This window comes from Orycteropus afer, unplaced genomic scaffold (genome assembly GCF_000298275.1).
Source record: "Orycteropus afer afer isolate SDZICR_OR568_19922 unplaced genomic scaffold, OryAfe1.0 scaffold00001, whole genome shotgun sequence".
Classification (NCBI taxonomy): domain Eukaryota; kingdom Metazoa; phylum Chordata; class Mammalia; order Tubulidentata; family Orycteropodidae; genus Orycteropus; species Orycteropus afer.
The window spans coordinates 32,875,666-32,898,154 of NW_006921588.1; the positions used below are offsets into that span (position 1 = coordinate 32,875,666).

A 22,489-nucleotide genomic window follows, 5' to 3' on the forward strand; every position below is an offset into this window, starting at 1 on the left:
GGATCGGGCAGTGTTTCGTTCTGCTGTGCATGGGGTCGCTATGAGTCGGAAACGACTCGACGGCACTTAACAACAACAACAACAACATTAGACAAATAAAGGCTGGAAGGCAATCCACTTAAGGAACACTGCTTAAAATTATCTCTGTCATGTATCTACCCATTAGAAACTGATTTTATGGAGGTTTTTGTTTTGTTTTTAACAAAAAAAAGGGTTCAATCTCAGACATATATTAGTATGAACAACTGATAAGCCAATTCCATTCTAAACTGAACCAAGCACTTAATAATCATGAATTTTTGTGAAAGCAGGAAAAACAAGGACATTTTAGAGTATGATGCATGTGGCCCCAGACTTTTAGAGAGGAGAGCATGAGGAGAAAATCTGGGGCCTTGCCTTGGCAAATAAGACTGCATTTGTCCCTTGGCCGTCTTTCTGTAGGGATCCTTCATTCCCATACATGCCAATCCCAGGAGCAGCCTTTGGCACCTACTGTCTTAACAATTTAGCAGCGTCACTTCCTTTTTCCTCCTCCCCACCTCTGCCTTCTCTAGGACTACTTGAGAGAGAATAAACTTGAGCCTCCTCCAATTAAATTCCATCTTCTAGTCTCTAGAGGTTGAATCCAGTACATAAAGTCCAAATAACTGATTCACTCAACAGACATTTATTGGGGTCTTACAGAGCACCAGGCACTCTGCTGAGTTGTAGGATGAAAAGATGAATAAGACACAGCCTCCGCTTTCAAGGTGTTGACAGTTTAATAGCAGAGAGAGGTGAAAGTAGCAAGTTTCCAAGAGCCCTATTAAGACTAAAAGTGCTCTAGATGTGCCAAGGAAAAAGCACCAAATTTAATTCCAGTCTTTTACAAGCTGGAGGGAAAAAAGAAAAGAGAAAGCAGGCTATGATGTATAAATAAAACACCAAATTTCCCTCTTTCTGCATTTGGTATGAATGTGGTAACATGAAATATTCCTGAGCTTTCTCTAACACTGTGCAGATGAAATGACACAAGCCCTGGATTTACACAAAATTCAAGGGCCAAATCTGTGATTTATGAGTTGTGTATCTTTGGGTCAGTTGATCACCTTCCATTGCTTGTTTCCTGATGAGTAAAAATAGGATTGATAATACCTAATATTAAGCAGGATTATTGTGAAGATTAAACATTTAGGTAACAAGGAAATATAGGCATGTATGGGAATACATGAAGGGCTAGGGGCTCTGGAGGCAGGTGATCTTGAAAACAATTTGAGTGTGGGAGTCTGTAAAATGGAAATCAAATAATAATTCCTGTTTATTGGGTCATTCTTGGGATTGAGTGAGAGGGTGTATGTGTAATATGCTTCTCTTGGTGCCTGGTTTTCTTTCATCTGGGTTGCAAAGTTGAGTAGGCAACAATTTCTGAACTTATGGGTCTCAAAGAGACAGTTGATTCTGCTTGTTATTAAAGTTGTTAAATATTTGGTTAGGGAGCATGACCTGTAATGTTGAAGTGAAATATCTTGTTTCTCCAGCCCCTTCCTTGCTGGTAAATAAACTTTTTTCTCCTCTCCCTTCTCTGTAGTCTAAGTCCCACCAACATTAAGTGCCCATCAGTTCTGCAAGAAAACCTATTACTATAAATAATACATAAGATGAAAATACACAACTTCATTACCTCTGTTGTTAAATAAAGGGAGTAAAGGAGTTAGCAGAACCTTGCAGAATTAAGCAAGATGGCCAAGACTTAATCACTAACCTTTATACCCATTCTTCTATTAAACTTGACCTACCCTGTGTGTTGCTGCATCAAATACCTCATTCACAGTAAATCCTCAGGAGAACAATATCATAAACTTTCCTACATAGTTGAGCCCTGAGAACAGAAAATAGTTGTCGATCATTTGGCATCTGTTAAGAGCTCATATACATGCAAAATAAAAATATTGCCCATACAAAATGTGATTTTCTAAAATACTTTAAATCTCTCAAAACACTACAGCCCTTGACAAGGGGCAAGGTTTTAGTCACTACTTGGCCACTGACAGCTACCCAAAGGGACCGAGTAGTTGAAGCTGTGGGCTCGGGACCATAGTCCCAGAGGACATCAAGCTCAATTGGCACAACATACTACACAAATCATTGTTCCACCTTCTACTGTGGCTAGTAGCAACTAAGATCTTAAAAGCTTGCAAGCTGCCATCTAGATGCAACGATGGGTCTCTCCTTGTCCAGGGCCAAGGATAATGAAGAAAACCAAAAATTCATGGAAACAGTCAGTCCTAGCAACTGGTACACTATCCGATCTGCAGCCTATACGACTATGAGAACAGAAGAAATAGACGGTGCTCGGCTACTACTGTCTACCACTTGGAAGAGGATCTTTGTAGGAGATCCTGGATAGAGAGGGAGAACAATGTGGAACAAAACTCAAAATCATTTGGAAAAAAAAAAAAAGCGGGGAACAGGTTTACTGGCCCGATGGAACCTGGTGGAACCACTGAGACTACGGCCCCTAGCTGCCCTTCAGGTCTGGAATTGAACACACACCTGTAGCTTCCAGCCAAGCAGTAGACAGACATACTAGTTGAGCATTTATCTGAGGTAGATACACTCCTTGGAGAGAACAAGCAAAAGAGAAAGAAGGGCTGCTCAGGCACAGGGAGACAGCTCATGGGGTAGGAGTGCATGGAGGGACAGTCACAGGGAAGCGGTACCTGTTGGGAGGAAGTGGGACAGGAGATGTTTCATTGTGCTAAATTGTGGTCAATGTCATGAGACAAAGTGTATGTGATCTGCTGTATGGAAAGTGTATTTGCTCTGTAAATTTTCACCCAAATCACAATAAAAATAAAAATTTTAAAAAAAAAAAAAAACACTACAGCCATACAGACACTATCAATAGCTTAACTTGCAGAAAAAAGAAATGAAGTAGTTCATAACTGCTAAAAATTGGGAGCAACCAAGATGTCCTTCAACAGGTAAATGGATAAACAAACTATGATACATTCATACAATGGGGTATTATTAAGCAATAAAAAGAAATGAGCCACGAAAAACACGGAGCAACCTTCCATGCATATTGCTAAGTGAAAGATGCTTGTCTGAATAAGCTACACACTTTATGATTCCAACTATATGATAATTTGGAAAAGGTAAAACTATAGATAGTGAAAAGATCAGTAGTTGTCAGGGGATGTGGGTGGGGAGCGATGAATAGGTAGATCAAAGTACATTTTTTAGGGTACTGGAACTGTTCAGTGCAATACTATAATGGAGGATACATTTGTCAAACCCACAGAACTATGCAGCACAAAGTATGAATCCTAATGCAAACCATGGGCTTTAGTTGATTTATTAATATTGATCCATCAATTCTAACAAATTGCCACAGGGATACAAGACATCAATAGTAGGAGAAACGTTGCGGTGTGCAGGAGAGAAGTGGATATACGGGAACTCTCTGTACTTTCTGCACAACTTCTCTGTAAACCTAAAACTGCTCTAAAAATCAATTTGAGTAAGAAAAGACCAAAGCAGTTGCCTCAACTGCTGTTAGTTATGTTTCCTAACACAACGAGGGCTCACTATGAATTTAGATTTGGGGAGGACTGCAAATCAATCTCAAAGATTTGCTTCCCCAACAGTCACTTAGAATCCGTTCAAATCCTTCTCATTTAGGAAATGACTGAGTACCTTGCTGCTAAGTTCAAATGCCCACCTCCACCAATATCTTACACAAAACACTTTTACCCCTTACACTAAACCAGCTGTCATCAAGCTGATTCTGACTATGGCAACTCCAGCGTGTCAAGACTAGATCTGTGCTCCACAGGGTATTCAATGGCTAACTTTTTTGGAAGTAGATCACCAGGCCTTTCTTCTGAAGCACCTCTGGGTGGACTCTAACCTGCAACCTTTTGGTTAGCAGTGAGCATACTAACAGTTTGTGCCACCGCCTGGTGCATTACTAGGTGTCATATTCGAACATCACAGGGTATGTTCAATGTGCCAACTTTCAAGACAATCACAGTCAGATTAGTAATGCTGGAGGTTTCTTTTAAGTCTCCTGTCTGCCCCTTGTAGAGGGATGTGGCCACATGAACTAATCAGAGAAGGACAAAAGCTAGCAAGAAATCTAACACTGTGACTCCAAGAAGAAGACCCCTGTCCTGTGACAGAGGGAGGTGAGTGCAAAGGAGGAAAGGGCAAAAAAGTAAAGAGAAGATCAGCAAGAGAAGGCAAGTCAGACTGGATTCCCAAGAGGAAGCAACAAAGTGTTTCCTTCTCAAAATCTAAAATATAGTTCTCTTGATGGCAAGTTAAGATACAAGGCCCAGAACAACACATGACTGGGGCAACAAGGAAGGGGCTGGAGAAACAAGATATTTTACTTCAACATTACAGGTCACGCTCTCTAACCAAAATATTAAACAACTTTAATAACAAGCAGAATCAACTGTCTCTTTGAGACTCATAAGTTCAGAAATTGTTGCCTACTCAATTTTGCAACACAGATGAAAGAAAACCAGGCACCAAGAGAAGCATATTACACATATACCCTCTCACTCAATCCCAAGAATGACCCAATAAACAGGAATTATTATTTTATTTCCCTTTTACAGACTCCCACACTCAAATTGTTTTCAAGATCAACTGCCTCCAGAGCCCCTAGCCCTTCACCTGCACAGAAGACATAACCAATAAAATGTTACACTTAATGGCAAACTCCTGTACCTAGAAGTCCTGCCGACCTTCAGAGTAAGAGGACTGGACTTTCCTGGCCCTACTACTAGAGGCAGCTTTATGAAAGCAACACCACTGGGCACCAGGCTTTGTTCCTCTCCTACCCTTGGCAGAGGCAAGCTGTGTCCTCAGAATCACCTGGGCACATTTTATATCTCTGTGGTTCAAAGATATTCTCTGTGTGTTTTGACATTTCTCATGGGGTGCTTCAAAAGGCTTGGCTTCTAGAGGCACAGCCAGCAGGCATCACTCCCTGCTGAAGTAGAACACCCTCTCTCATCCACTTCTGTGCTGCTACACAGCAGCAAGCCAAAGACTGCATTTCTGAGCTCAGACTGGTTTTACATCCTTTTCTTGTGTGTAAGCCAAGACCAAGCTGACAGACCAGTGAATCCATATGGCTTCTGCCTCCTTGCATTGCACAGAATAAAAGAGTTTCATTCTAAATTGAGATCCTGCTCTCCTTACATCACCTTGGATCTCTCCTATCAAAAGGACAAACACCAGAGCCACTTCTGCTAGGTAGTGTGCCTAAGGCTCTGAGGATGGCCCAAGGCACTGCCAGTGCATGCCTATGACAGATGGACTAATAGCTTTTTGCTGCTGTTCAAATTACACCAACATAATATCAGACAATGAATAAGGAAGACCGAAGAAGAGTTGATGCTTTTGAGTTGTGGTGCTGGCGAAGAATGCTGAAAGTACCATGGACTGCTAAAAGACCTAACAGATCTGTACTGGAGGAAGTGCAGCCAGAATGCTCCTTGGAAGCAAGAATGGCCAGACTTCGTCTCACCTATTTTGGTCATGTTGTAAGAAGGGACCATTCCCTGGAGAAGAATGTCATGCTTGGTAGGGTGGAGGGTCGACGAAAGAGGGGGAGGCCTTCAACGAGATGGATTGACACGGTGGCTGCGATGATGGGCTCAAGTATAGCAGGGATTGTGGGGCTGGCGCGGGATCGGGCAGTGTTTCGTTCTGCTGTGCATGGGGTCACTATGAGTTGGAAACGATTCAATGGCACTTAACAACAATATCAGACCATGTAATGACATTCAAGGATGTTAACCTTCACTATCCCCTTACTACATGCCAGGCACCTTTCTAAACACCCTATGTACAGTAACTCATTTAGTCTTCACAACAATTCCAAAGGTAGGCAGTATTAATACATCCATTTTACAAATTAAAAAACCTAAAACTTAGGGCAGTCAAAAACTCTCCCAAGTAGTTCACAGTATTTTATTACAGGGAATACTTGAACTTGGCTTGCCTGTTTCACAGTGCACTCCTTAACTAGGACCCTATACTGTCACCAAGCACTAAAATGTGAATTTGTGATTTTGTTCCACTGAATATAACACACATTTGGTGTGTGCTTGCATTCTGAGTGAACACAGAACACTGCATCCAGCTGATCCAAGTCACATAGGAATACACAAGATGCACAGGCACACCTCACAGTCACCCACTGGCTGCCCTTCACTGAGTATCAGTGGCCATACCCATCTCCAGCTGCTATCAGAACTCCCCCTCTGACGTCAGCTAACCCTCCTTCTTCACTTCACAGCAACTCACAAGCTGCAGCCCTTCTGGAACCCACTTCTACAAGCAAACCTCTCAGTCTTTTCTAGGGTGAAGTGCCATATTTTTTGCAGTATTTGATTACTTCTTAGCTAGTTAACATGATTTTTTTTAATGTATCTTTAAGTTTTTGAATGTTGTAGCTCTAACCCATTCTTCCTATAAGCCTTATGAGGTTTTGAGGTTTTTTTTCTTTTTTTCCCCAGCTGGTTTGGTTTTGGTTGCCCATTTGCACAGCATTGTTATGTTGTTTGTTGTTGTTATGTGCCATTGAGTCAGACCTGACTCATAGCGACCCCTCCTTGGGTTTCTGAGGCAGTATCACTGGAAGTAGATTGCCCGACCTTCCTTCCAAGGAGTAGCTGGTGGTTTGAACCACCAGCCTTCTGGTTAGTAGTCAAGTGCCTTAGGCACTACGCTAGTGCATATTCCATGTTACAGCAGGTCTGACTGTCTTGTCTTCTACCAGTAAATGGCTTACAGAGCCTGGAGACAATGCATAAAACACAATGCATTCTGATGATGTAGGTTCTAAAAGAAATCTCAAAAAGGGCAAGTACTATACTCAGACATATAGTATGTGTGTATTTGTGTATGTGTGTTTCAAAGAGGCTGCACGTGTAAGTAGCAAATGTTGAAGTATTTATTTCTAGATGGTAGGCTTGGAGTGTTTTTCTTTTCAATTTTTTTATGAATGTCATGTAAACTTTTATACATCTATAACCAAAGTTACTTATAATGATTGACATGCTCCCATTCTAAATAAAAAATAAATAGCATTTTAAATAGCTTAAACAACTAGAGAAATGGCATATAAAATTTTTAAAATGACAGACAAGAATTAAATAATCCCAAAGAAGATTATAATGAGATACCATTTTTATATCCACTAGGATTCCTAATACAGAAAATAACAAGTGTTGACAAGGATATGGTGAACCTGGAACCTTCATCCACTGCTGGGGGACACATAAAACAGTGTAGCCATGTGGAAAACAGTTTGGCAATTCCTCACAATAGCACTCCATCAGAGAAAGACATAGCAGTCTATTTTTATAAAAATTTATAGCCTTGGGAACCCTATGGGCAGTTCTACTCTATCCTATAGGGTTGCTATGAGTCAGAATCAAGTCAACAGCACTGGGTGGATTATATAGATATATATAGATATATATAATCCAATATTATTCAGCCACAAAGAGAAATGAAGTTCTGATAAATGCTATGATATGGATGAAACTTAAAAACATTACACTAGGCAAAGTAAGTTAGACACACAAGGACAAATAGTTTTTGACCCCACTTGTATAAAATACTTAGAATAGAGAAATACATAGAGACAGAAGTTTATTAATGGTTACCAGGGGCTTGGGGGCAAGGGGGGTGAGAAAATGAGGCATTATTACTTAAGGGGCACTGAGTTTCTATTTAGGGGGATGAAAAACATTTGAAAATGGATAGTAGTGATGGTTGCACAACAGGGTAAATTCACATCACTGAACTGTACATTTTAAAATGTTGAAATGGCAAAATTTTTTACACATATTTTCCCACAATAAGAAAAATAATTAAATGAGAACATTATCCAAACGAAACCAAATCCATCAAGTCAATTCCAACTTAGGCCATAAAGAAATCCAGCTATTCCTCTATACACTTGGTTGCCCTCATCACCATTGCTAAAGAGGTAGGGAGGCCACATCTTCTGACCTCCTCTAAAAATACAAGAGGAAGACAGAATCACCATCAGTAGCCTAAGGCCTATTTCTGCGAGGCCAGACATGCTGCCTCCCTCCAGCCCATTCACCAACCCTGACACCAACTGTTCTTCCCGCAGCACTCACCACCTTTCTGCTGGGTTTGATAATTCACTGCAGTGGCCACACAGAACTCACCAATTATGGGGTTTATTAAGGAAGCACCAGGCTACAATTCAAGTTCAGAAAAAATTCTCAGTCTCTCTCAGCCCACTGTCTCTCAGCCAACAGTCTCTCTTAGCCACTCTGGCAGCAATGCGTGTCTCTCGGTGTCTCTCTCAGCAATGCATGTCTCGTGTCTCTTTCCTAGCAGTGCATGTCTCTCAGGAGCATGTGTCTCTCAGGAGCATGTTTCTTCTCAGCAGCATGTCCTTTTCAACCAGCAGTCAGAGAGGGACTTCTGCCTCCAGGGAGCCTCCTTTTGAGCCTGGCAGAGTGGCCAAACTAGCCAATCATAACATCAGAATTCTAAGCACCTGAGAGACAGCAAACTTCCCAGAATACTGCTTTGTACCATGTCCAACAGAAATACCTCAGGTGGATAACTTTTACAATCAGGAGCTCCTCAGTTGCTCACAGCAAATTCCACCATGGAGTTTACAAAGACATATGGCTAGAAAAGCCATACCTGGTAATTTACTACACTGTAACCACCAAACTCCATGATAGATAAAATTATTGGGGGGGGGGCAGGAAACTATCTACAGAGCCTCCAGAAATTTAAACTCTAAAGAAAATCTGACCAAACATAAGAGTAGCACAGCAATACCTAATGTGCAGCCACCTTGACCAGGATATGGCCTGGCTAATATTTTAAGCAAAAGCTGTTCTCCTTAATTAGTCAGTACACATGAATTAAAGACCTAGACATCTTCTGTCAGGAAATGTAAGAGGTTTGATCTAAATGGAAAATGTACAGGGGAAAAGGTTTTAAAAGCTTATTTTGCCAAACAAATAGACTGTTCACGGGTTGTAACTCATCAAACTTGAAAATTTTTGTAGTGAAAGTGATACTATCTTTAAAAAACTAACAGTGTCAAAAAGGGTCTGTTGTTGTTGTTATGTGCTGTTGAGTCAGCCCCAACTCATAGCGACCCCTCCTTGGGTTTCCAAGGCAGTATCACTACGGAAGTAGATTGCCCAACCTTCCTTCCGAGGAGTGGCTAGTGAGTTTGAACCACCAGCCTTCTAGTTAGCAGTCAAGTGCCTTAGGCACCATGCTACCAGACCTCCCCAAAAAGGGTCTAGTTGAGCTAAACGATGTTGCACAGCATCCAGGCACCATATTCCAGAAACATTAGAGATAGCCATGTTTTGTTAGCTGCCATGAGTCAGCCCCTCATGGCAGACCCACACACAAGATCAGGCCATTATGATCCATACGGTTTTCACTGGCTGATTTGCAGAAGCAGATCACCCATCTTCCTAATCCATCTTAGTCTGGAAGCTCAGCAGCATCACAGCAACACTCGAGCTGCCTCTGACAGACAGATGGTGTCTGTACCTGAGGTGCACTGGCTGGGAATCGCCCAGGTCTTCTACATGAAAAGCGAGAATTCAATCACTGAACCACCACTGTAACTATAGAGCTAGTCAAGCATTTCTATCATTATGGCTAAACTCTGAGCAATGGATGACTGTACCTAGCTCTAGGGAACCACATTCTTTTTCTTGAAATTCAGAAAGAACCACTAATACTATTGTTAACACTAAAGCAAGGTTTGCCATACTATAACTTGCTAGCCAAATGTAGCCTTCCACCTGTTTTTATATGGCCCAAGTTAAAAATAGCTTCTAAATAGGGGCTCTGGTGGTTCAGTCCCTAAGGCACTTGACTGCTAACCAGAAGGCTGGTGGTTCAAACCCACCAGCCACTCCTCAGAAGGAAGACTGGGCAATCTACTTCCGTAGTGATACTGCCTCGGAAACCCAAGGAGAGATCACTGTGAGTCATATCTGACTCAATGGCAATGAGTTTGGTTTTTTTGGTTTAAATATTTAAATGGTTGGAAACAATCTTTTAAAGAATAATATTTTGTGGCACATAAAAATTGTATGAAATTCAAATTCAAATTTTAGTATTCACTAATAAAGTGTTCCTGAACACAGACATGCTCATTTGTTTACATATAGACTATGGCCACTTTTGTGCTCTGCAGGGCAGAGCTGAGTAACTGTGACTACGATTATATAACCTGCAAAGCCTAAAATATTTCCTTTCTGGCCCTTTAAAAAAATGTACCATCCCCTACCCTAGAGTGAAAACTGATCTGAATACAACTCATAGATTTAAGAACTATTTAAAAGAATATTCTTGGACACCATGACACTCATGGAATTGACCAAATCTGATCAATATCTAGGCCTGTAATTATGTACTGGATGACAAAAGTTGTTCCAACAATTCCAGGGCCTGTTTGTACTAATGGGCAAACAACCACTACCATCATCACAAGAGCAACAAAACAGCTCAAACATGTACTTTTGAAGAACTAAACTGTTCTTCAATTTTCTGGAAGTCCCATGGTCCATACATGCACATTGCTAATCATTTATCCCAGTACTAGAAACATGAAGATGCCATTTTTCAAGAAGTGAATACTTTCTTATTTTCCTTTCAAACACTATATCAATCTTTAGGAGAATTTTGGTAGCAAACTTTATAAATCGTGCTCATTACATGATGTGCTAGAGAAAATAATTAAAACAGATTTTTTTTAGCAAACTTTGTTCATCACTAGTTTATGGAATATATGGAAGATTTCAAAGCATTTGCCAAATATGAGATAATTGTTTTGCAAACAGGTGTCTGGGTCACACAAAAAAATTTCATCCGATCAAAGATTGATCTGAAATAAGATTTAAGAAAGTCCATTTGTTTCCTGTGAAATTCCTATAAGAAATAAAAATAGCAATTTTACATATAAGCTCCATGACTTCAGCACCATCTAGTACAAACTTCCATTCAAATAAATTAGTAGTAATCTGTGAAGTGTGAATATTACCTTCCCTCCTTTTTCAGTTACCAAATGGGGGATTTATCTCTACAGTTGGCTGGAGAGTACTTAAATGAAAGCCATATATAATATTTACTCCCAGATATGTGCTATTAAATGTACTGAACAATACTCAAAAACTACGCACAAAGGTAGGGCACAAATGGATGGCAAGCCATAAATTCTGACTTCTTCCTGCTTCTTCCTGTTTCTTCCTGAATGAAAAACACACCCAACTGATACCACTGTCAGAGGAGGATGACAAATTTCAGCAGTCTCAAGGAATGATGCCAAGCCAGCAATGGTTTCCATTTTGAATTGGTTCCTCCCAAGATGTCACATTTTTAATAAATTTTTTAATCCCTCTTGAAAATGTCAATTTCTGTTGCCAATAAGGATTTGACTGTGTATAGAAGAGTACTCATCAGCACTGACAGGACTGTGAATGACTGACATTCAGAAAAAGGAAAATTTTTAAAATCAACATTTCAGCATATCACCTGCCAAACAACTTCTTCTACTAAATCTATCTGCATTAAACGGGTGTGCCAAATATTGGACATGCTAGTAGATGCTCAACAAACGCTGTTTGGCATGCATATTGGTTCTATTTCACACTGCTTAAAAATGAAACACCAGTCCCCTGAAGGAATTCTGTATTTTCTGAATAGTAACTTATATGAAAGAAAACTTATATAAATTTATAACCTGTATATGGAAGGAAGGTTGGGCAATCTACTTCCATAGTGATACTGCCTTGGAAACCCAAGGAGAGGTTGCTATGAGTCAGATCCGACTTGACGGCAGTGGGCTTGGGCTTGGATAAATTACATAAAGGAAAATTCATTACATTGAGGACCTATAACTCTGAACCTCAAATTTGTGTTCTCTTGGTGTCTAATTTGATTTCTAGTACTTTTAAACAATAGTTCTCTATTTTAAGAGATTAGTGCTTATGCACAGATGTATGTCACAATCACTTGGAGCACACATGTCCAGACTCCACCTGCCTCACCCTACTAAATCATATTACCTGGGGTGGGGCCTGAACATGTGTATTTTGAAAATCTCATCAGGTGATTATGAAGGATATCTGTAGTTAAAAACAACTGTTCCACAATGTTTATATTTAATAGAAAAATAACTATGACATATACATATACTGGTCAACATAATTCTGCTGTATTCCTTATGGTGTCATCTAAGTGTTATCTTTTCCCATTCCATTGTTTCCTCTGAATCTCTGTCTTTGAAATTATCTGGGAGCTTTCCATTGTCTGGTCATTTTCCTAAACAAATTTTATGCTAAGCATATGTATGTTAGGCAATCTTCATTTGTGGGGGAAGGGTGGCAACTTAGATCAGCAAATCCTTTCAAAATAATGCCAGTATATCATTCAGTCATTAACAGATATTTATTCAATATAGTCTGTATGTGGTGGGAAGGGCTGAGAAGAATGCAAGAAGAAAAAGACAGGGCCCTATGGCCCATAAGATTTTATAATATAATTGGGGTGAAAATATATAGACACATAACACTTTGGTATTTGAGAGGATTTGGTGTCGACTGAGTACAGTGCAGAAGGGGCTAGCACCAAGTTACTGAAGAAGCTACGTGGAGAAGGGGAGGATGACAGGAGGTTAAGCATGAGGGCAGGTGCTGAGATGCAACCTCACCCTGCACAAACCCAACACAGACGGAGTCCAGGTCCTCTGTTCATGTCACAGGAGCAGCCCAGGAAACAATTGCTGGTTTTGGTCAGAAGCCCAGATGCATAAATCCTTCCATAAACTGCCACTAAGTTCAATTATGGCAAGGGTTTGCAGATGTATCTAGAAGGTTGTATTTCAAGGTTTCATAAATATTCTGACCTCCTGAAGACCCTACTTATGCTACCATACTGACCCAGAGCTAGTAATTTATAAATTATTCAACCTCTCACTCAGTTCTTTTATAGCATTAAGTTTCCCTCTAAATTAAACCAAAAAAAAAAAAAAACTCACCACCATCAAGTCGATTCTGACTCATAGTGACCCTATTAGACAGAGAAGAACTGCCCAACTAGGGTTTCCAAGGCTACAAATCTTTACGGTAGCAGACTTCTTATCTTCCTTCCATGGAGCGGCTGGTAGGTTTGAACCACTAGCCTTTTTGGTTAGAAGCTGATTGCTTTAACCTCTGAGCCATCAGAATTCCTTAAACCTTAAACTGTAATTACTAAAATCAGTTTTTGTTTATTTTTTTGCATAATTGAAAGCCAAACTTGAAAATGTAACTCTAACCCCAAATAGGAAGGACCTAAAACTGAAGGAGCTATACTAACAGTTCAATAGTTTAATTGATCAAGTATCAGGACAAAGGTCCCAAAGGAAAGAACTGTTAGACTAAGCAATAGTCATATCATAAAGAATGAAGAACAAACGCGGTTACCGCACTGGAGACAGAATCTTTCCTTTATTGAGAATGTGCTGAATGCTTTACTATTTCTTTCTCTGACTTCCCGATGGATAAACACATTAAGTATCACCTCCTCAAAATATCATTGTGCTAGAAGCATTCTCTATAGATTCTTTTTCCTTTTTATCGGCTTTATTGATACATAATTTACATACCATAAAGTATACATTTTAGAAATGGAATAGACTTTCATTCCATTCTCCACCTTTAAGCAATAATTCCTCAAACTTACACTAGAGTATAATATAGCCATTTCTTAACATTTCCAGGAGTACAGGACATCATCATGACCCTCTGATAATATATCTTTGTATCTCAGTTTTTATCAGAAGAAAGAACATGTTAAGTTCCTACTATTAAAATTTAAATTACAGGGGTCTATAACAAGTCGGGTGCAACTCGACGGCCCATAACAACAACAACAAAAATAATGATCATGAATGTTAGTGCTATATTCCAAAATGGCTGGTTGAAAATATCATCAGAGGCCCGGGAAGCCTGCCTACTTTGTAGGAAATCCATTAGGAAGGGATGCTTAATGGATCCAAGGTAGAAATCACAAATGCTTACAAACTACGGTCCCCCAATTTTTCCTGGACCATTTTTTTCCATAAGATGACTTATTTTTTAGGAGCTGTTGGAATCTGTACAGACCTGTTATTTTTCACCTCAGGGATGAATACTTTGGCAGGTTTTTGTTTCAAAAAGAAAAACAGCAACTTACATGCTCTCACAGAACCTCGTCAGTGTGCTTGGCTTCTCCTGGTTGCGTCTTTGTCGAAACCAGCGCTGAATACTGCGAACATCCCAGTCAAGCTGCTTGGAGAGGCCTTCCAATCTCTTTTCATCAGGATGCTATGAAACAAGGTACCAGCATAGTTATTTTCAATCCATTTCCACATTACCCATAAACAAATCTTCCCCAACCTAAGTTTGAGATTTTTTTTCCCCTATATTACAGTTCAGTGGCAGAATTTCCACCTTCCACGCGGGAGACATGGTTAGATTTGCAGTCAGTGCACCTCAACTGCAGCTACCACCCGTACGTCAGTGGGGGCTTGCATGTTGCTGTGATGCTCAACAGGTTTCAGCGGAGCTTCCACACAAGGAAGAACAGCTGGCTATCTTCTTTGAAAAATCAGCCAATGAAAACCCTCTGGATCACAACAGTATGATCTCACTATGCATGGGGTTACCATGAGTCAGGGGCAACTTGACAGCAGCTAATAATAACAACACTGAACGAAATTTCTGAAGTCACCAGTGAGGACTTACCTAGGCCTTCTAGTAGCAACATGAACATAAATAACCCCTTAGGAAAAGTAATTCATTATGAAGCAAGACTGAAAAATATGAATCTCACTCTCATGCTTGCACTTTTCACAGCAGTGCACTTCCTAAGGGATAGGAAAATTTGATGGAGCAGCCAACTGGCTAAGTCAGCCTCATCAGCCCTCAAGGGGAGGGAGAATATCACTGGGGATGGCAAATATCTGAATAGGCATTATTCAAATACTTCTCTTCCTCAGGAAAAAATGCTATACCAACTATCACACATCAGGATAATATAGAACAGATAAAAAGCATGGAAGATTCCCAAGACAGCTCACTTTAGCCTAAGATATCAGGCACAAATGCTTAAGAGTCTCATGGTAAAAGACTTGGCAATCTGCTTCCGTGATTACAGTCAAGAAACCACTACAGGGCAGTTTTACTCTGTCACACAGGGTCACTATGAGTCAAAAATCAACTCACTAGAACCTAGTAACAATAACAACAACCAGTTCCACTACATACATGTTCTCCCTTTTCCTTTTCTCCCTCTCTGTCCCTGCCCCCCCCCTTTTTTTTTTTAACACATTCACTTCTGATTTCTTTTCTTGGTCATTCCTTTTAATTAAATCCCACATTAAACCTCTTACTAAAACCTTTGGCTATTTCCATATAGGTATCTAGAGAATGTCCTCACACTTTTGTAGAACTGTAGGGATGTGCCATACTTACTTATCCGTTCCCTATTAATAGATATTGGGTTTCCAAGGCGGCATCTCTATGGAAATAGATTGCCCAGTCTTCCTTCCAAGGAGTGGCTGGTGGGTTTGAATTGCCAGCTTCCGGTTAGCAGTCAAATGCCTTAGGCACTATACCACCAGAGCTCCCATTAATAGATATGTAGGTAGCTTCTAAACTTCAACTATTATATTAATGGTATATAATGAATATATATTTAGAATCGACATGGATTGACACAGTAGCTATAGCAATGGGCTCAAACATAACAATTGTGAGGATGCAGCAGGACCAGGCAGTGTTTCATTCTGTTGTACAGAAGGTCGCTGTTGAGTCGGAACTGACTTGATGCTACCTAACAACAAATAATAATAAATAACTTTGTCATAGGTCATTTTGTGCAAGTATATTTATGGGATAAATTTCTGGCAATCTATGTACTTGTGATTTATTTAACCAAAATGCACTTCCATCGAGTAGATTCTGACTCATAGCGACCCTTTAGAACAGAGTAGAACTGCCCCATAGGATTTCCAAGGCTACAAATCTTTACAGAAGCAAACTTTTTCATCTTTCTCCCACGGAGCAGTTGGCAGGTTTGAATCACTGACCTTTTGGTTAGCAGTCAGGTATTTTAACCACTACACCAGCAATGATTTATTTAGATATTTAAAAATTCTCATTACTGATTGTTACAACTTTATACTCTCAAAAGCAAAAGTGCCCATTTCCTAAAGTCTCACCAACCAAAATGAGACTTATTTTTTTCCCCCAATATGAAATGTAAAATGTGGTATCTGTAGTTTTAATTTGTATTTCCCTTTTATGAGAAAAGTATCTTTTTATGTGTTTTAAAAACCATCTATATTTCCTTTTCTGGTGAACAATCTGCTTATATCCATTGCCCATACTTTTTTATTTGTTGGTATTTTCTTTATTGATTTGCAAGATTTCTTCAATTATTAGGGTGATTGAATCTTTGCTTATACTGTAAGTATCATTTTTTCCTAGTGTGTCATTTGTTTTTTAGAATTTGCTTATAGTGAATTTTCATTTGATTCTTACTTGCATACATTTTTAAAATACATATTTGACTCAGTCTCTTCTGTTACAGCTTCTGAATTTGGGTCATAATTAGGAAAACCTTCTCTACTCCTAAATGTTCAAAAAATTCTCCCATATTTCCTTCTAGCATACTCTAGGTTATAAATTTTACATTCAAACATTAGTGTGTTTGGAATATATTCTGTTGTACAGTGTGAGGTATGAATCTAACTTAATTTCTTTTTAGATGGCTACCCAGATCTTCTTTTCACCTTTTTCCCCACTGAGAAACCAAAGCTGTTCTTCTACTGCTCTATTATTCATGTGCTAGTGCTATGCAGTCGTAATTACTGTGACATCATACCATGCCTAACATCTGGAATGGCTATTGAAGACTTTTCTTTTTCAAAATTTTCTCAGAAATCTTTATTTTTTATATGAACTTTAGAATGAGCTTATCTCAATTTTAAATTTAAAAAAAATGGCATAACAAGCAACTCTGTTGATATTTTTCATTAGACCACACTGAGGTCTTAAATTAATACAGGGTGAATTGACATCTTTATTTCATCCTTTGCAATCTTCAAGACTGTTTTAAATTTTTCTTTAAAAAAGTTTTGCACATATCTTTATACCACTTTATACCACACACACACACACACACACATATATATATATAGCATATATACAAATATATATATAATGGCATATACATATATGCCATTGGTTTCTGTGTATTAATTTTGTTCCAAAATTCTGCATCATCTATGGTAGTCTTTTACTTGAGTCTCTTAATTTTCCAGACATACAATCATATAATAGCATACTACTGGAATGTGAGCTCCATTAAAAACAAGAAATTTTTAATACTTTTTTTTTTTTTCCACTAGTACCTAGAGAGTAGGGGCTCTGGACTGCTAACCAGAAGGCTGGCAGTTCAAACCCACCAGCCACTCCTCAGAAGGAAGGTGGGGCAATCTACTTCCATAGTGATACTGCCTCGGAAACCCAAGGAAGGGTCATTATGAGTCAGATTCGACTTGCTGGCAGTGAGTTTGGATTTTGGTTTAGTACCTATGGTACAATAAGGACTCAATGAATAATTGTTGAATAAAAAATGAATCTTCACACAGCAATAGTTTTACCTTCTCCTTTCTTCTTTTTTATGCCTGCATTATCTTTCCTCATATCTACTTGTTAATTCAATGTAATCAGCCAGATTTAAGGCCAAGATACAAATATTTTTATCATGTAAAAGAAACCACTTATTCCTAGATTTTTTTTTTTCCAAATAAAAAATGATGTTAGATTTCAGTATCCACAGATACGATCATGTGATTTTTCTCCTTGGAGCTACTAATACAATGAATTAATTATATTATAAATTTTTCATACCGAATACAGGAAAAGCCTTGCAGTCCTAAAATAACTCTTATTTGATGATGAAGAATTCTTTTAATGTACTGCTAGATGCTGTTTGCTAATATTTTATTTAGGATTTTCTTCATCAATATTAATAAGTACGATTAACTAATCTCATTTTTTGGTGACAATTTTGTCAGGTTTGATATTAATCATTTATTGCTGCATAAAAAAGGACTGTGGATGGTTTTCTTAATTTTTATGCTTTGGTATATTCTCAATAGTGTTAGAATTGTCTGTTCTATATGAGTATGTTCTGCTAACCAGAAGGCTGGCGGTTCAAACGCACCAGCCACTCCTCGGAAGGAAGGTTGGGCATTCCTACTTCCGTAGTGATACTGCCTCGGAAACCCAAGGAGGGGTCGCTATGAGTTGGGGCCGACTCGATGGCAAAATAACAACAGCAATATGAGTATGTTAGAATTCTCTGTGAAAGCATCTCAGCTTGGTGCTTCTTTGCAGTTTAGCTCCTTGAATTTGGTTTTTATATACACATGCATACACATATATATGTACAGAGTACATTACATTTAGTAAATTATATTTTCCTAGAAAATTTTCCTTTTATCCAAGATTTTCTATTTCATTTGCACTGAATTAATATAAGTCTATTCTTTGATTTTAATCTGTTTCTATGGTTGTCAATTATTATACTGTTATTAATTACTATGTTATAAATTTGTGCTTTTTTTCTTTATTGGATTAGCTGTGAAAAAAAATAAGACAGGGCACTTTGGGATTAATTTTTAATCTTACAGTTTTGCTAACATTTTATTTCTGCTTTTATTTTTATTAATTTCTTCCTTCCATTGACTTTCATTTACTGTGAGGCTCTTTTTCTAATGTCAAATTAAGAAGTGATTGGTTATTTTCTTCATATATATGTCTTCATATGAGCATTACTTTTACATTGCATATGTATTTGTATTTAATGCTTTCATTATCACTGTTTTCTAAATACAGGTATCCCCTACTGTTTGAATGTTTGCTTTACACCACTTTGCTTTTACGAAAGACCTTTCGTTAATCCAAAGAAATCTAAGAGGATTCTCACTTTTACCAAAAAGAGTGAAAGCTGAACCTGCGGCTCAGCATTGGTTCGGCAGTGAGCCATTAAAGATGGAGTCACTCCAGAGCAGTGAGTGTGGTGTCATCAAGCTCCATCCAGGAACTACACTCACCAAGTCAGCATCAAGCCGCCATAGTTTTGAATTGTGTGAACACTATATGTTAGGTTTTATGTATTATTTGGTATGATTTGGGAGGTTATTTTTTGGTTCTGGGAACGCTCAAAAATTTTTCCCATATAAATTAATGGTAATTCCTCCTTTGCTTTATCCCATTATGGCTTCATAGGAACACTCTACTTTCAGATAGCAGGGGAAATCTATATTATAAAATTTTATTTTGACTCAGGAATTTGTTAATATAACATTTTAAAATATCCAGACATAAGAGGCTTTCTGTTTCCTGAATTTTCCATTTTCTAATTTCTAGTATTATTAAATTATGTCTCATTTTTTACAATTTATTACTGTTTTGTAACATAGCACAGGTTCAGTTTTTATAAACACAGGCACACCTTGGAGATACTGAGGATTCAGTTCCAGATCAGTGCAATAAACCGAATATTGCAATAAAGTGAGTCATACGAATTTTTTGGTTTCCCAGAGCACACAAAAGTTATGTTCACACTATACTGTAGTCTATTAAATGTACAACAGCATTATGAAAAAGTTTGAAATATTGTGAGAATTTCCAAAATGTGATACAGAGACACAAAGTGAGAACATTCTGTCCAAAAAATGGCACCAAAAGACTTCTCAGGGCACGATTGCCACAAACCTTCAATTTGCAAAAAAATAAAAAAAAAAACCACAGACTATCTGCGAAGCAAGTAAAATGAGGTATGCTTGTATTTAATAGGCACTTGAAAAGAAAGTAAGGTCTCTATGTTCAGAGTATAAGATTGTAAATGCAGCCCTTCAGACCTTCTTAGTTAATTATACTTATTATACTTTATATACTCTGTTTTAGATTTTGTTAATTTGATCTGTCATGACCTGGAGGTAAATTAAAATTTCTTACTATTGTGTTGCTATGTCTCTTTCATTCTTATTTATAAACAGCGATACATGGACATTTAGTTCATATATATGCATATCTATTTTTTCATTGTGAATTCTATTCTTTGACCAATCGGGGGAGGAGGGGATACCAATTCTTCATTTTGTTTAATGCTTTCTGGCCTGAATTCCACTTTGATACTAAGATAGAAACCATACTTTTTGTATATTTGTACCTTTAACGACACTCTTTTTTTTCATGCTATTTTGAACAAAGGACATGTTCATTTTGCACTGGGTGAACAAATTATAGAGCTGGTCCAGTACAGAGTAGATGTAAAGAGTTGTTGAGGGCACATCCCACTGCACTGGAAGGATGATAACCATGGCTTTCTACAAAAGGTCAGCTGGAACTGTGGGGAAAACCAGGATGCTGGATCATCATCAAACACATACAGGCAAACCCTCTCCAAATCCTGTTCTTCCTAATCCAGTCAAATGACCTGCTACTTTTTCATGTCACAAATAAGGCTGGAGAACTACAAAGAATACATGGAAAAGCAGTTTCAACTTTTGCTGCATTTATATTTAAAACACTAGGCTTTCTATTTTAATCATGTAAAGACTTCCAAAGGAATCACCTTGCTAAGAGAACATGATCATTGTAATTAGCTAGAAGCCAATATTCTCCAGAGCAATCAACTGAATGCAAAATCTTTTTGTCACCCTCATGGCGAAAATTTCTCCAGTAGCTAGAAATAAAATACAATGCTCACTGCAGGATTTCTAAAAGGATACATGAAAGTTATCATTTGTTTCATTTGTTCCATTTAGTATATTGTATGTTTAATACATCTAGAGTAGTTCACAAAATAAACACAAATATGTTACAATCATATTAGAGGTTAAAAAATTAACCTCGTAATTCCCTATACATCTGTTTTTTCAGAGAGAAAAAAGTGTTTTGGTGCAGTGAATTCATATCCTGAATGAAAATGTTCCATAACATTTTCTTCCTTTAAATACCATAAGATGTCTTTAGAAAATGAAATTTTCTCAAATCATCAAACAAAACTACTATATAAGAGTTTTTCCTAACAGTCCATTGATTTTTCTCTTCTTGTTAGCAGAGATAGAAAAAGATGCCTGGTACTTTTTAACACTTTTCCAAGAAAAATATTTTTAAAGGAGGGAGGGAAACAGGGAATCTTGGCAGATGTGACCATAAAATAAGCAAAAATGCTTAGATATTTGGATTAATCATTTTAAGACAAGAGCAAATTAGTATAAATGATTATCAACACAAATACCAAAAATGGAACAAAATTTGCTTAGCACTGCCAGGTTGCACTTGAGAAGCCTGAAGAATTCTCCAAAAAAAAGAGCAAAAATGAACCATTTAATAAACAAACCCACAATACTTCTCATAGAATGTTACCTTTCTCCTATTCCTTTCTTCTTTCTAATCCAGGCAGGAGCATCTTACCAACTATAAGGTATAAGGACTCTCTGACTCACTTTATTTTCTTACAACCTTAGACAGGGTTTCTGACTTCCATATTTTCTCCTCCCCCTTTTGTTCATACAGAGATTCCAACTTGGAGAGCAGGAGGTGAGGCAGACATTCCCTATCTCTCCTCCATCCCATCATCTGCTCTCTTTAGCCTATTCAGTCTGAACTTGAACTCCAACCAGATTAATTACTTGCTCTCTTTTTCTTCTTCACAGTGAACCTGTATATTCATTCATAACTCTGGTCCTTTCTTCCTTTTTGTGACAATTCTTATCTTCTTCAACTATTCCTTTTTTTCCCCATGCACACATAAATAATATTTCTCAACTCTACACAGTCACCATCATAAAGTGCTACACAGCCCTTATAAGTACTGCTCATGTCACATGAAATTGAAGTGCAGAATTAGACTGATCACTATCTAATCTAGATAGTTCTTCATAGACAAATTTCAAGAATCAACTTGAAAATAAACTAACAGGCCTCAAACATGCTCACATTTATTCAGCTTCTACTTGTCTTGGTTGTCACAATGTCTGCATTCTTTCTGACAGCACGCTTTTCAGCATGTTACTAAGAAAAAGCTAATTCTCAAAACCCAGGAGAGAAGGACTGAGTGATTTCAGATTGAGAATGGTGGTCATGACAGCTCGTACCCCAGCAAAGGACAGTCATACCTTTGTAATCGCAGTGAAGACCTTTTCCAGAATGGCATTTGGCTGAGCAATCTGTGGTCCATTGGCCTGGATGTTGAGGGCTATAGCACATGGTTTGGCTACAAATCTAAAAATTAAAAAACAAAAAATGGAGATCAGAAGTTATTCTTTTTAAAGTTGCCTTTAATGCCACCAGTTACACAAGTGCTGAGAGGACTTTATAAGCACACATCGTCAACACTCAACTTTGGTACT

General features: G+C 38.2%; 1 protein-coding gene across 1 annotated transcript in view; it reads right to left on the reverse strand.

The window, feature by feature from the left end:
• The window catches only part of CERS6 (ceramide synthase 6), a 449,112-nt gene that overhangs the window by 300,370 nt on the left and 126,253 nt on the right, over positions 1 to 22,489 (reverse strand). Inside the window, exons 2-3 of the mRNA XM_007946770.2 lie at positions 22,256 to 22,361; positions 14,248 to 14,378 (exon numbers count right to left, since the gene is read on the reverse strand). Coding sequence (XP_007944961.1) covers positions 14,248 to 14,378; positions 22,256 to 22,361 — 237 coding nt within the window. The remainder of the gene's footprint in view (positions 1 to 14,247; positions 14,379 to 22,255; positions 22,362 to 22,489) is intronic.